The sequence below is a fragment of the Colobus angolensis genome, unplaced genomic scaffold, assembly GCF_000951035.1.
Source record: "Colobus angolensis palliatus isolate OR3802 unplaced genomic scaffold, Cang.pa_1.0 Scaffold51, whole genome shotgun sequence".
NCBI lineage: Eukaryota > Metazoa > Chordata > Mammalia > Primates > Cercopithecidae > Colobus > Colobus angolensis.
Genome location: NW_012118599.1, coordinates 927,612 through 944,249, shown reverse-complemented (window position 1 = coordinate 944,249; position 16,638 = coordinate 927,612). Strand labels below are relative to the sequence as shown.

General features: G+C 35.5%; 1 protein-coding gene across 1 annotated transcript in view; it reads right to left on the bottom strand.

Annotated features, from left to right (window-relative positions):
* The window catches only part of COL21A1 (collagen, type XXI, alpha 1), a 203,013-nt gene that overhangs the window by 42,634 nt on the left and 143,741 nt on the right, over positions 1–16,638 (bottom strand). The window contains exon 19 of the mRNA XM_011960186.1: positions 2,430–2,483. Coding sequence (XP_011815576.1) covers positions 2,430–2,483 — 54 coding nt within the window. The remainder of the gene's footprint in view (positions 1–2,429; positions 2,484–16,638) is intronic.

The window sequence follows — 16,638 nt, the reverse complement described above, 5'->3', positions numbered from 1 at the left end:
TTTTTTTTTTTTTTTTGTTGAGATGGGGTCTTGCTCTGTCACCTAGGCTGGAGTACAGTAGTGCAATCTCGGCTCACTGCAACCCCTACCTTCCAGGTTCAAGTGATTCTCCTGCCTCAGCCTCCCGAGTAGCTGGGATTACAGGCACATGCTACCACGCCTGGCTAAATTTTTGTATTTTTAGTACAGACAGGGTTTCACCATTTTAGCCAGGATAGTCTCGATCTCCTGCCCTCGTGATCCACCCTCCTCGGCCTCCCAAAATGTTGGGATTACAGGCGTGAGCCACCACACCGGCCTATGTTTAATATTTCTTTTCTCTTTTTAGGTTTTATTAAGAGATTTCAATAGTATCGTGTTCAAAGTAAATATGTGCTCCTCACATTGAATTATGGTCTACACAGACCTGCCGGTCAGTCTGCCCTTTCTAAAAAACATTGTTTCTACAGGAGAATGAGTTACAGATTCCAAATAACTGACTCACAAACATTTAGAACACAGTCACATCCTAAATTATACCCAAGCTCTCATGTCTATTGCCTATTTCCCTCTTCCTCTTTTTCCTTCTCTTCTACCCATTCCCCTTTCTTTCTCTCACCTCTCTTTGTGTTTCTTATTCTCTCTCCCTCATACACACACATCCACACACACACACATTTTATACTCTGAAACAATACCATAAACAAATAATCACACCAAGTCTTATATCCAGTTACCAAAGCTCATAATTTTTCTTAAATAGCATCAATTATGGCTCAGATATGTTGAGCTGATGCTACCCTATTGAACTCGCTCTATGCTTATTAATGCCCTAGTCGAGGCCTTCTACTTCATGCCTGGTCTGTCAAAACAGCCTGCTAACTAGTGCCCTGTTTCCAGTTTTCTTCTCCTTTCCAATCATTCCACACACACCAGAAGCTCATACACTGCCTCTAAAACTGTTCTTTTTACTATATCATCCTTTTTTTCTCACAAAACTTCAATGACAAATGAATAAGGTTTACTTTTCAAACTTGCATTCAAGGCTCTCCATTTCATGGCCCTAGCCAAGTTTCAACCTTTACTTTCTAACACCCAACAGAGACCATTCTGTGCAGATTCAGGAACTTATTAAGATCATTTCATTATTTCCTGGGCACACCTTTAACCGTCTCACATATGTGTCTTCATTCAGATGAGTTCTCTCTCTCCCGTCTTCCTTTAATTCCCAGTCATCCTTTCATGAACAAACCTGGCCCAAACCCTTGGTAAAAATTTTTTCAAGCACCTCAATAACAGAATTACCTTCCTATACTCTTTCAGCACTTAGAATAGCCCCATGCATTTGTGCAATGTTCTTACGGTTTTTAAAAATTTCCTACGTAAGCTTCACAACAACCCTATGCAGTAAGCATTATAAGCATCTACACTATTCATACTTAGAGAAAGATATTCAGGGATGTGAGGTGACTTCTCCAAGCTCACACTGATGAAATGTAGCAGTAATCATCTCCAAACCCTGGCTTTCTGACTCCATATCAGATTCATATTTGGCCCATACTATAAACAGCTGGTAATTATTTGCATCAATTTTTTCAGTCTTCCAAATTAAATTATAAGCTTCTGGAAGGCAATAGCATTATATAGAACTTGCCCCAGTACATAATCATACACAAGATGAAATTCAATGAAAATTTTATTAAGTAACTTTAAGAGCAGTTTAATCCCTCTACCCTATTTAAGAAGCTTTGGTGGTACCTCTCTCCCTCTTATGTACAATATTTAAATTCTGAAATCTCGGCTGAACACTTTGTGATAAATGTGATAAAAATACATCTCAACTATTACTTCACTTCTTAACCTAGCTCCCCACAAAGCAAATTTCAAATTTCTTGAGGGTAGGTGCCTTTGATGAATAAAATAAGATCTGCTGGTATTTAAATGTTGGCCATGAGTTGTAGGAATAAAACGTGGGGGCAAACTATATTTTTAAAACTCACCTGAAGTTCAGAATCACCTGGGACACTTGCTAAAAATGTAGATATCTAGGATTCAGATTCAGTACTTTCTTAGTCATGTTTCTCTAGCCATGATTTTTATTGAACACAAGATCCCAAAAAGCATACTATGAAACAATAGATGAGTGGTAAAGTGACATTGACTAAAGGCTCAGCAACAGACCATGATGTTTGTGTTAACCATGCATTTGTTTGGGCATGAGTGCTTGTGGTTTGTGACTCACCCTGTTTGCAAAATTCTTCCTGGTTTCTAAAAGAGGATTCAACATTTCAATATTTTATGGTGTTTCACAAGGAGCTTCTACAACATCTAAAATCTGGAAGTCACTGAACAAATAATAGGGCATCTGAGAGAAGAATTTAAATAACCGAAAGGATTTCAAAACAGGAAAAGAACTTCATCTTTTAGAACTGAAATGAGAAGGTACTCACAGGCTCTCCCCGTGTTCCATCCTGCCCCGGAGCACCAGGGGATCCTGCTTCTCCCTTTTAATGATTTGATAAAAAGAAATAGAGAATTCGGTTTTGAGGTCTGCTTACCAAAATAACAACATATAACATTACATATTAAAGAACATTAGATACAAACAGAAAAATTAATATTACTTCTGGACTATTGATACTAACTTTTCCCGACATCAAACAACTTTTTCAGAAATTCATAAAGTGACCATATAAACAACAAAAATGTGTACATAATGGCAGATAATTGAGTTAAGTTATAAAATAAGTGTGGTACTGTATAGTCATTCTTATGAGCATAGACCATCTTATCTCCAAGGTAAATGTGACCAATATTCTATATCAGTCCTGTTCATATTTACTTTTTCATTTTTACTTTAAAACTGATCATTATGTTGGACCTAATTTGACCTTGCCTTCAAAGAGTTATATTTTAAAGTAAAAACAAAACTTTCATTAGGAATGGAGCTATTTATAGGTTATTAGTTGAAATTATCTGGCACTTTAGTATACACCTATTTAAAATAAACATCTAAAATGCATATTTTAGGTAGCTGTTAAAATTATAATTGTTTTTAGTTATATATACCTTTACATTACTATGTTCAAGTTAAGCATCTTATTTTACATCTACCTTTTGGAAGCTAACTTTTTTTCCCAAATCAATCAATTGCTAGTGAATACAAATGTATCTGACACTTTATCTACTAAAACAATAAATATTAGCTGAAAATAATCCTAAAATGTATAATATCTGCAGATTAGTACAACTATTAAACTGTCCGAGCAAAATAAAGGATAGCAAGGAAGAGCCTGTTGACACATATACACACATGTACACACCCCAGACTTTTTGAAATCTAAGTCATTATGAGCCATGTGTTTGTTTCTGTCCAGCAAAATGCTACATCTCTGCAAGCAATTTGCCACACTTGATTCATACCAGAAAGAACATTTTATCCTAGATGAAAGCAAGATAGGAAGTAAAACAAAAGCATTTTTTCCTGTAAATGTCTCAAATACCTGAGTTGAAATAAGTTTAAGGGAGAAAGAGTCTCAGAATGCAATGTACTGAAGCATATTACAACACTGTCATCCATAATTTCCTATTCTAATGAATTTCCCAAAATTATAGAAAATAAAGCACAGAAGAGCCTCTAAAATGTGGCAAACATAATCAGCACTTAGAAAAAAATTCAACCATATTACATTATCTAAACAACAATTCTCCCACTTGTGTGAATTCCTGCATTTTATTAGACTGTGAAATGCTGACTAAAGCCAAATATTTCATCTATAACAGTTTTATTTACAAACACTAGATGACAATTGAGGATAAAAGGAGCAAAGATGAATGCTTTCCTGAAAATTAGCCAAATTAGAGGGAGAGAAGTTATTGCTAATCCAATAGTTCTACAGAAAAGCATATAAAAATATTGGAGGAAAAAATGTTGGATCTACTTAGTTTGAAAGCTACAGTTTAAAAAGCCTAAAAAAATCAAGACAAGGGTATGTTAGATCCTAATACTATGGAGAAACAATGCAATATTTTTATCTGAACTCAATACTTGCATCAATAGTCAGAAGGAATCTCTCGTATTAGTAGTTCTCAAATATGGTCCTCAGACTAGGCAAGATCAACTTCTTCATTTAACACGGCAACTTCTTCAGAATGTAAAATTTCAGGCAATACTGCAGCATACTAAGCCAGAATCTCTGGGTGGGGGCCAGCAATCTGTGTTAATAATTTTTCCAGGTGATTCTAATGCAGCCATTTGAGAACCAGCACTGCTATAAGGCATTAGATCATTTAACTTCTCCTACTTCCAGGTACTGTCATATGTGACTTATAAAACAATCTGTAGTTTATATCTTCTGTATATAAAATAAAGAGGGTAAGGAAGTTTCCAAATAGTAGAAACAATTAATTTGAAATTATTAGGTTGGTGCAAAAGTAATTGCAGTTTTTGCCATTAAAAGTAATGGTAAAATACATGATTAGATGACTACTTTGATTTATAAAATCATGACTACTTTGATTTATAAAATCTCTACTTTTTTCTACCTGTCCAATGACCTAATATCATTTTATTTTAATTAGCAGGATTTTAAAAAACATAAGTAGCCATCAGCAAAGTTTATCAACAATGAAGTTCCACAATTATTTGAAGATTCAACTGACTGTGTTCTTCCTACTTTATATTAGACACTTAACATATTAACTGAATAAAATATCATATTCTTTATTATCTATAGCAGTGATTCTTAAAATTTAGCTTCATCTGAATCACCCGGAAGGTTTGTTAAACTGCAGATTGTGGGTCCCAACCCAGAGTTCCTGATACGGTAGGTCTGGGGCAAACTCCCGAAAACTGCATTTCTAATAAGTTTACAGAAGGTGCTGAGACCGCTAGTCTTGGGACAACACTTTGAGAAACATTACTCTAGCCCAGATCTCAAAATAGACCTACAGACTCTTTCCGCATTTATGAATCCCTCTCTTCTATGAACTTCTATAGCATTGTATAGCTTTTCACTTAGTACTGAATTTTATTATGCTAAGTTGTTCAGCAGGTGTCTTGTTTATATGTTTTATTTGCTTGACTTAAGCATTCTTTTAAAGGTAGAAAACATAACTTATATGAGTTTTTTTAATCACCTACAACACTTAGACTAGTGCCAAACATAATATAAAACTACAGGTACCCTTCTTTATAATCATTGGAGTATATCAAGGAAGGAGGAACAGACTATTTATTCCTCAATGTTCAGTTTCAAGGGGATAAAGGAAAAGGGAATAGCATTTGTGGATAAAGCTCTAGCATTTACTGTTGGACAATTATGCAGTTAGTTATTACAAGATAATGGCCAGTCACCTTTACCTAAGAACACTCTCTTCATTTTTAAATTATGGATCTTAATAATGTTTCATCAAGAAATGAAAGGATAATTTCTACTTGGCATTTTCCTCAAAATAATCAAATGCAAGACACTACCAGCTTGTGAACTTTAGTATTGTTACCAGAACTTAACCTGATCACTTGATTACTTTTACAACCTGGATTACCCGGTACAGGCCAGTTTGCTTGGCATTTGAAAAAGTATAAAACACGGCCCCATCTCCAATTTATTGTTTTTCTATTTTGTTATTAACTCCCTTCTTGATATAACATAATTGAGAAAATGTCATGCTTAACATTATTCTTCCATTTAATTTCTGCAGCTAACGTCAAAAATGATTTATTCCACAACAAAACAGTTATTTAAAAAAAGGAAATTTAACTAAAACCAGGCACGTAAAACTTGCACTCCATGTGTATTTCCTTTCATGCTGTGGTCCTTGGTATTTACCCACAAAAAATAAAAGGATGGAAAGTAATTTAGTTTGCTTATAACAATCTTCAAAATCAGGTGGAAGGTATGGTTTACCGATCATGAAAATACAGTTTAATTTTGAGGAAGATCCTTGCTTTGTTAAGGAAACACTTTATTTTGACTTTGATCTTATAGCATAGTTTATTCTTCGTTTGTAAACAAATCTCTAGCATGCCTGCAGATGTACTGAAGATGCAAGGCTGGGGAAGCTTCTCCTGGCTGACCAAGTAAACAGACATTTGGAAGGTATCATACACAGCAGTGAGCATACAAACTAGACCTGGAACCCTCACTCTGCCATGGAACTAGCTGTGCATGTTTAACTAAATCCCTTCATCTCTTTGAACCTGATGTTATGCATAAAATGACATTAATACTCCAAAGTTCATATATTTTGTTTTTTAAGAAAACAAGAGCCTTTGTGAAAATGCCTTACGCAACTCTTGGCGCAGAAAGGGAGATCCACTGCCACCAAAAAGTTGAGGTTTTAACAATCCTTTATTCATGATGTATTTTTTGGCTATATTATTTTCAAATAATATATATTATTTAATACTTGAATTGCTATAGTTTGTCATAATTTTTGCAAAATGAGTATTTTTAAACGTAAAGCCAATCCTTCTTTATTCTAGTTAAGATATCATTAAAGGGCTGGGCACGGTGGCTCATGCCTGTAATCCCAGCACTTTGGGAGGCTGAGACGGGCGGATCACGAGGTCAGGAGATCAAGACCATCCTGACTAACAAGGTGAAACCCCGTCTCTACAAAAAATACAAAAAGTTAGCCAGGCGTCGTGGCGGGCACCTGTAGTCCCAGCTGCTTGGGAGGCTGAAACAGGAAAATGGCTTGAACCTGGGAGGTGGAGCTTGCAGTGAGCCGAGATTGTGCCACTGCACTCCAGCCTGGGTAACAGAGTGAGACTCCATCTCAAAAAGAAAAAAATATATAGATATAGATATATAGATATTATTAAAAGCAGTAGGGTCAACAGTTTCATCATTATTTTCTGTAACTACGAGAGAATATTTGGGTATAACATGATTTATAACCAGTTGTTGAGCAGAATTTTCATTGGTTGTTAAGTTATGGCTATGTCTCCTTGGACAAGTTATTTACTCTAGTTCTTTGCTTCCTCATCTGTGAAAGGGTAAATTTTTTCCACTTACAACTCATAATGATTTATGAGATTAATGAGAAAATGCATGTACAGTGCTGTAAAAAGAGCCAAGCTCTTGGAAAATATCCAATGAGTTACACCTTTTGCTATAATTTGTCCTTTTCTGTCTTTGGTTCTTTGCATATCCAGCTTAAATACTACATTTAATTATTTCAATCACTTTCTAACTAAAATTCTTCCCCTTTACCTCACTCTGCATCCACCATGCTGGCTTATGCAAATTCCAATGCTGAGTAAACCAAACTGAAAACAGCCTCAGCCTATGCTTATGTTCTAAGTATGGCTATGGAGGAAAAATACTACAGTAATCATACAGATTATAACTTCCAGCTTCAACTGGACTTCAATGCAACTTCTATATTTCCTGTATCTCCTCTCTACCACATTTTTCATGTATATAGAAAGTTTCTGCTATATAAAATATTCTCCAAACAACAAACGCTTTTTTCTCCTTGTCCCAACATTCTAAGAAAAAATGGGATACAAACATTCTGCCACCAAACCAACACACCTACCTGCATTTGCACTCATCCATTAAGTAAACAGGGGTCCTTCATTCAATCTAAGATAATTCCTTACAACTCTGTTCTATATCCCATTCTTTCCCCTTCTCTAAATAAGATGGAGCTTCTTCTCTGTGTATAACTGCTTACTCAACATCTTCCCGTGGATGTGCCACAGGAATCTAAAATCAACACATTATGTTTCTCACTCCTCCACATCCCCAGCAAAAAAACACACCAAGTCCCACCCAGTAATCTCATTAGCTAAAGAAACTTCTAACTTCATTATACATAAAAGAAGAGACAATCTACAACTAAGAAGTCCAGCAAGCTACCCAAACATGTACAACCCTGCTTATTATTGCAGGTTAAAATACATACAGGATATTTCAAATTTGAAAAGAATTGGCAGATAGCATCCAAAAAAAAAAAAAGAATAAAAAGAAAAACACAGTAAAAACTTTTCTTATTTTCCTCACACAAAAATAAACATAAAGAAAACTGAAACAAAATGCTGTAACCTGGATTAACAAACATTATACAAGTATTTTTATTAGTTAAAAAATTCAGACTGAAAATGTATAAAAGGAATACATGAAATAATTTATTCAGGAATCAAAAAGGCAAAATCATCTCAGATGAGAACAATGATTAAATTACTAGAAACCCAGGGAAAACAGATTTAACTTAAAATTATAAATGACAATGAGGAGAAAACAAGCATAGCCAATAAAAATAGACTTTTGAAACACATTAAAAAGATCAGAAATGATAGAAGACAAAGAAATTTCAACGTATCTGTAATTGGAGTCCTTGAGCTATAAACCAAAAATAAATAAATAAATAACAGAACTTATATTTAAAACTATAATTCAAAAGAACATTCCAGAAAAAAAATAAAACCCTGAATCTTCCTTTCTAAAGCTTTTTGGAATAACTGGGATATTAAATTCTGAAACATATGCTATTAGACTTTAAATGAAAAATTGTTTTTGTTTTAAACTCTCATCTTCATATGAAAAAGAGTCACAAAGGCAAGACAATTAGATTGACATCAGCAACATACATGTTGGCAGTGTAAGCAGTATTTCTAAGAAATTCAGAAAAAAAATAACAGTGAAGAACAGTGAGACAAGGGTTTTATAGTTAGCCAAGTTGTCATTCAAATAATAAAAGTGTAGAAAAACATACTAAAATATCAAGAATTCAGAGTACTGTATTCACAAGCCCTTCCAAAGGAGGAAAACCTTTATTAAACCCAAATGTGACTGTGGAATACTGGTAAAGGTGCTGGTGACAAACACCGAGTATATTTAATTGCAGATCTGAAACAAAGGTAAAGTGTAAAGAGTATTTTATAAATATTATATAATCTGATAAGGTAGAAATAATATAATTAAACAAGAAGAAAAGTATAAGGAAAAGGAGAAAATAGAATAAATTCATTAATTTCCACATAGATAATAGGGTATAATTTAAATTTAACACAACAAAGAGTTGATGCTCAAGGTATTAAAGGGAGAATAACAGAATTCTGAAATGGATATTTACAAGGAGTAGTAAACATAGTATAAAGACCACTAAAATAAAAATATAAATTTTCCTAAATCCCAAAGAAATTAAAAGCAGTATAGGAAAAGGCAACAAATCACACTGAGAAAGAAATATAATCAGTATAGCATAATTTACATAATAAGATAACAAAATTACAAAGGGAGTATTTTGACAGAGATAAGACCAAACCTATCAGAAAATGAGTGAAAATAGACTTAATCTATTAAAATAAAAAAAATCAGATTGCTTTAAAAAGCAAAGAACAACTCTACACTTGATACAAGAGACACAACTACAACAAAGTGACTCAAAAAGCTAAAGCTAGACAATAGAAGGATGGGCGAAGGTGCAGCAAGCAAATAAAAATAATCAAAAAGAAAATGTGTAATCCTGATATTGGAGAAGGTAGAATTCAAGTGAAAAATTATTAAAGGAAACAAAAAATGTATTTTATAATGCCAAAGCCACAATTCAAAATGAAGATGTAGTAGTGAAAAATATCTATACAATGAATAACGTAGAAACTACATTCGTGAAACAGAAGGTGAAAGAAAAAATAGACAAAAATGCACGAATAATAGACACTAATACACCACTCTCTGTTCAAGACAGACCAAACAAAGAATTAAGTTACAGAAGACCTAAATAAGATATTCAATAAGGTAGTTCTTATGAATGTATATGGAGTTTTACACTCTGAAAATAGAGATTTACCTTCTCATATGCACAGGGAACATTCCTGAAAATTAAACATACAATAAGTCAAAGAAAAAATTCACTACAACTTATAAAGAAGATTATACAAACATTCTCTGATACAGTGCAATAATATCAGAAATTAGCAACAAAATCTAAATAAAATGATTTTCACCCTAAAAAGACTTTTAACTCTTTAAACAACTCTTAGGAAATACAGAAAAACTAGAATTACAAAATTTCTTTTTAAAAAAGTTAATGAAAACATTGCATATCAGAATCAAGAGGATACAACTGAAACAATGATGAGAAAAATATTCATAGTTTAACTACTTAGATTAAAAAAACAAAAAATGAATGTAAATGATTTCAATTCTCAATTGTAAAAGCTAGAAAAAACGTAGGAAAAAAGAATAAAGAAATAAAATAGGATAAAAGTAAAAAACAAAAATTTAATGAAGACAAAAAATAAATTACAATGTTGGATCTTCGAAAAAAATCCAACACAGGAGGGAAACCAGAAACATATAAAAGTAAAAAAAACAAAAAACAAAAATAAAAAAAGTAGAAAGTGAAAACATAAATATTCAAAATAAGAAATGATGACCAAGGGAAAATCATCATTAAAACAGAGAAAACTTTTTAAAAATCATGAGAGGAACTTGCACAATTTTATACAAGTCACTTGAAAAATACAGATGAAATATTAGTTCCCTAGGAGAGTGAAGCTTATTATTATTGACCCTATGAGAGAAAGAAAGCTTAAACAGACAAATCCCCATGGAAAAAATAAGAGAAAGTTATCCAAGAACAAAAAAGAACCAGGCTCAAATGACAAAGGGGAAGAGTAGGAAAAATTCTGCAGTGCTTGATTTCAATTGTAAAGTATCAATAAGAAATTATTGTTACAATACATATAATACCAGGAATGAAATAAAGGACATTACTACAAACCTACAGACATTAAAAGGACAAGAATAAGGCAATATTGTGAACAAAATATGCCAAGAAATTTGCAAGTTAAATGATATGGACAAATTCATTGAAATGTACAAATTGCTGAAGGTTGCTCAAGAAGAAAGATAAAATCTAAATAGGTGTATTATTAATGAAAATGTTCCTTAGACATACGACACAACTAGAAAGCTCAGGCCCAGAAGGTTTCACTGGCAAGTTCTACCAAACATATAAGGAAGAAATGACACCAATGCTATACAAATGCTTTCAGAAAATAAATGCCAGTATTGCTTTGATATTGAAGCCAGACAAAAATATCACAAAAAAGAAAACTGCTGATCAATATCATCCATGGACATAGACACAAATTAAATGAAATAAAACTTTTGCTAATTGAATCCAGTAATATATAAAAAGAATATTATAAGATAACCAATTGTGGTTTATCCCAATAATGCAAAACTAGTGTAACATACAAAAATCAATGTTGCGTATTAAGAAAATATGAGAGGACAATTATATAATCAAGTCAGTGAAGGCAGAAAAAGCTTTTTTCTTTCTTTTTTTGCAAAATTCAACATCTAATCATGATATTTTAAAAGAAAACTCTCAATAGACTAGGAATAAAAGGGAATTTTCTCATCCTGAGGCAGGGCTTCTATATCAAACCAACTAATATTCAGTGTTAAAAGACTGATGGTTTCTACCTAAGGTCAGAAGCAAGGCAAAAATATGTGCTTTTACCCCTTCTATTCGTTATTGTATTGAGGGCTTGTTTAGTGAATAAAAATATTAAAATACATAAATTAAAAAATTAAAAAAACTTATTCATATAAATTAGTATAGAAGAAGAAAACTGTTTTTATTTGTAGTCAACATAATCTTCTATGTAGAAAAGCCTAAGAAATCAACAAAAAAAGTTGCCAGAACTAATAAGTGAATTTAACAAGATTGTAGGATATACAATCAATATACTGAAACTAATAATATTTCCATATGTTAGCCACAAACTATTTTCAAAGTCTATTTATGAGTATGAAGACATATAATAAAATACTTAGATATGAACTTAACAGAAGACTTACAAGATCTGAAAATGACAAAACTTTGCTGAGTTAAAATAAACTCACATAAGTGAAACAAAATACCACGTTCATGGATTGAAAAATTCAATATTGTTAAGATAGCAACTCTCCCCAAATAAATTTAGAGACACGAAGATGTTCTTCCCTCTAAGATTTGAAGCTTAAGTCTACACTCCACCTAGAGTAGGGCTTGAATTTGGTGACTTGCTTCCAAAGAACAGAATATGGGATGAAAAAGTAGCAAGAAAGCTTGTAAATACTACAAAACAAGTGATCATCATTAATGTCACCAGTGAATATTCATCTGGATAGCATGTACATTCTGATTTGATAAATAGGACACTTGAACCCTCTGTTATCCTTTTCCAAAAAAAGAAAAACAACCATAATCTGAATCTAATCATGAGGAAAGCATGAAACAAACTCAAACTGAGTGATATTCTACAAAATACCTGGTTAATATTCTTCAAAATCATCAATGTCATGACAGACAAGAAATGACTGATAAACTGTCACAGATCAGTGCAAAATAGGAAGGCACAACAAATAAATGTAATGTGATATCCTGGACTGGATCCTGGCACAGAAAAACTATATTAGTAGAAAAACTAATGAAACCCAAATACAGTATGGAGTCCAGCTGACAGTAATGTGCCAATATTGGTTTCTTAGTTTTGACAAATATACCATAGTAATATAAAATGTTAACTTCAACAGAAGTCGGATAAAGGGTATGAGGAATTCTCTACTATATTTGCAACTTTTCTCTAAATCTACAATTATTTCACACTAAAAACTTTGGCTAGGCATGGTGGCTCATGCCTGTAATCCCAGCACTTTGGGAAGCTGAGGCAGGTGGATCACCTGAGGTCAGGAGTTCAAGACCAACCCGGCCAACATGATGAAACCCCATCTCTACTAAAAACACAGACACACACAAAAAAAAAATTAGCCGGGCATGGTGGTGGGTGCCTGTAATCCCAGCTACTCAGGAGGCTGAGGCAGGAGAATGTCTTGAACCTGGAAGGCAGAGGTTGCACTAAGCCAAGATCATGCCATTGCACTTCAGCCTGGGTGACAAGGGCAAGACTCTGTCTCAGAAAAAAAGAAAAAGAGAAAGAAAAAACTTCAACACATCTCACAGGCTCTCTTGGTAAAAATTTTAAAGCTGATACTAAAAATAATATGGAATTTATGTAAATCTATAATATCCATTACAATTTCTAGAAAAAAAAACAATTAGAGTGTTTAACACCACATAATTTCAAGGTTTATTTTAAAGCTATAATAATTAAGACTGCGTTGTTGAGGAAAGAATATGGGTAGAAATTAGTGGAATGTACATATTGATCAATTCATATTTGGCAAAAGTGTTAATGTCATTCAAAGGGAAATGATAGTCTCCAATAAATGGTGCTAGAATAACTGAATCTCCATATGGGGAAAAAATAAGCCTTGATTTTTATCTCATACCATACATAGAAATTAATTCCGAATAAATCAGGAGGGAGACAAGCAAGATAGAGTAGAAAGCTCCACCCATTGTCACCCCCTCCCAGCAAGAACACCAAGTTAACAATTATCTACAAAGAAAAAACACCTTCAAAGAACCAAAAATCAGGTGAGCACTCACAGTACCTCATTTTAATTCCATATTGCTGAAAGAGGCACTGAAGAGAGAGAAAAAACAATCCTGAATTACCGACGCCACCCTTTCCCCATCCCCAGCAGAGGCAGCATGGAGTGGAAAGCATTTCTGGGTGCTGACGAAGGGAGAACACAGCAATTGTGAAGCACTGAAAGCAGTGCTGTGCTGTTAAAGCAGAAAGGAAAACCAGACCAAGCTCAACTGATGCCCGCCCACAGAAGCAGGTTTTTTTTTTTTTTTTTTTGAGACGGAGTCTCGCTCTGTCACCCAGGCATGCATGTGGAGTGCAGTGGCATGATCTCGGCTCACCGCAACCTCTGCCTCCCAGGTTCAAGTGATTCTCCTGCTTCAGCCTTCTGAGTAGCTGGGATTACAGGCATGTGCCGCCACACCCAGCTAATTTTGTATTTTTAGTAGAGACTGGGTTTCTCCATGTTGGTCAGGCTGGTCTTGAACTCCTGACCTCAGGTGATCTGCCCACCTTGGCCTCCCAAAGTGCTGGGATTACAGGCTTGAGTCACAGCGCCCAGCCCAGAGGAAGCATTTAAACCAGCCCCAGCCAAAGGAGAATCACCCATCCCAGTGGTCTGAACTTGAGTGCCTGCAAACCTCACCATCAAGGGCCAAAGTGCTTCAGTCTCCAAATAAACTTAAAAGGGAGCCTAGGCCATAATGTCTGTAACTCATAAGAGAGTCCTAGGGCTAAACTAGGCCCAGAGACAGTGGACTGGGGAGGCACACAACATACTGAGACACACACTGGGGCAGCCAAGAGAGTGTTGGCAGCATCCTTCTCCTGATCCCAGACTGCAAAGCTCATGGCTCCAAAAGAGACCCCTTCCTTCTATAATCCTTAAGGAGAGGAGAGGGAAGAGTGAGGAGGACTTTGTCTTGCATCTTGGATACCAGCTCAGCCACAGCGGGATAGGGCACTGGCTAGAGTCAACAGGCCCTCTTTCCAGGCCCCAGCTCCCAGATGACATTTCTAGACACACCCTGGGCCAGAAGTAAACTCACTGCCTTGAAGGAAAGGATGCAGTCCTGCCAGCATTCATCGCCTGTTAACTGAAGAGCCCTTGGGCCCTGAATAACCAGCAGCGATACCTAGGTACTACACCAAGGGCCTTGGTGAACCTCTGAGACTTGTTGGCTTCATGTGAGACTCAATCTCAAGCTGTGGTGGCTATGGGGTAAAACTCCTTCTGCTTGAGAAAAGCAAAGGGAAAAGTAAAGGAAACTCTGTCTTACACTTTTACACCTTAGGTACCAACACTGCCACGGGGAAGTAGAGCACCAAACAGAGTCTTGGGGTCTCCAATTCTAGGACCTGAGTCTTAGACAGCATTTCTGGACCTTTCCTGGGCCACGGGGGATCCCACTACCCTAAAGAGTGAGTCCCGGGTCAGGTAACGTTCACCACAAGCTGACTTATGAGACTTTGGGGCTCAAGGAAACATCAGTGGTCACTGGTAGTACTCCTCACGGCTAGGGATGGTGGAAGATACGAGGTGAGGCTCCTCTGCCTTTGAAAGGAGAGAAAAAAGTGAGAAGGACTACATCTTGTGATTTGAGTGCCAGCTCAGCTGCAATACAACAGTATACCAGGTAGACATCTAAGGCTTTTGACTCTAGTCCCTGACTCCCAGAAGGAACTTCTGGACCCATTTGGGGGTTGGTGGACCTCACCACCCTGAAGGGAAGGACACAAACCTGGCTGGCTTTGCCACCTGCTGATTGTAGGGTCCTAGGGCCTTGAACATAAGCAGTAGCCAGAGAGTGGTCAGAGCAGACATTGGGTGAGACCCAGTGCTGTGCTGGCTTCAGATCTGACCCAGAGCATAGTGGTGGTGGTTACAGGGGTGGTTGTATCACTCCATCCCCAGCTTTAGGTGTATCCAAACAGAGACAAAGACTCTGTATGTTTGGGAGAAAGTAAGGGAAGAGAACAAGCGTCTCTGCCTGGTAATCCAGAGAATTCTCCCAGACCTTGTTCAAGACAATCAAGGTGGTACCTCTACAAGTCTGCAAGAATCACAGTGTTACTGGACTTGGGGTGTACCCTAAAGCAGAAACAGCTTAGATCACAACACCGAAGTCCTTTCAAATAACTGCAAAAGCTTCCCAAGAAGGATGACTACAAATAAGCCCAGACAGTGAACACTACAATAAAGAGCTAACTCTTCAATGCCCAGACACTGAAGAACATCTAGCATCAACACCATTCAGGAAAACACGACCTCACCAAATGAACTAAGTAAGGCACCAGGAATCAATTCTAGAGAAACAGAGATATGTGATCTTTCAGACAAAGAATTCAGAATAGGTGTGTTGAGAAAACTTTAACAAATTCAAGTTATGCAGAGAAGGAATTAGATAAATTTCACAAAGAAATTGAAATAATTACAAAGAATCAAGCAGAAATTCTGGAGCTGAAAAATGCAATTGGCATACTGAAGAATGTATCAGAGTCCCTCAATAGCAGAATGAATCAAACAGAAGAAAGAATTGGTGAGCTTGAAGAGAGACTTCAGAGATAAACAGTCAGAGGAGACAAAAAACAGTAATAAATGATAGAGCATGCCTATAGGATCTAGAAAACAGTCTCAAAAGGGCAAATCTAAGAGTAATTGGCCTTAAAGATGAGGTAGAGAAAGAGATAGGGGGTAGAAACTTTATTCAAAGGGTTAACAGAGAACTTCCCAAACCTAGAGAAGATATTAACATCCAAGTACTTAAAGGCTATAGAACGCTGAGCAGATTTAACCCAAAGAAGACTATCTGAAGACATTTAATAATCAAACTCTATAAGGTCAAGGATAAAGAAAGGATCCTAAAAGCAGCAAGAGACAAAAATAGGTAAATAACATACAATGGAGCTCCAATATGTCTGGTAGCAGACTTTCAGTAGAAGGTTTACAGGTCAGGAGAGAGTAGCATGACATTTTTCAAGTGCTAAAGCTTAAAAAAAAAAAAAAAATACCCTAGTATAGTATATCCAGCAAAAAATATCCTTCAAACATGAAGGAGAAAGACATTCCCAGAAAAACAACAGCCGAGTGATTTCATCAATACCAGACCCATCGTACAAGAAATGCTAAAGGCAATACTTCAAACAGAAGGAAAAGAACATTAATGAGTAATAAATAATCACCCGAAGGTACAAAACTTACTGGTAACAATAAG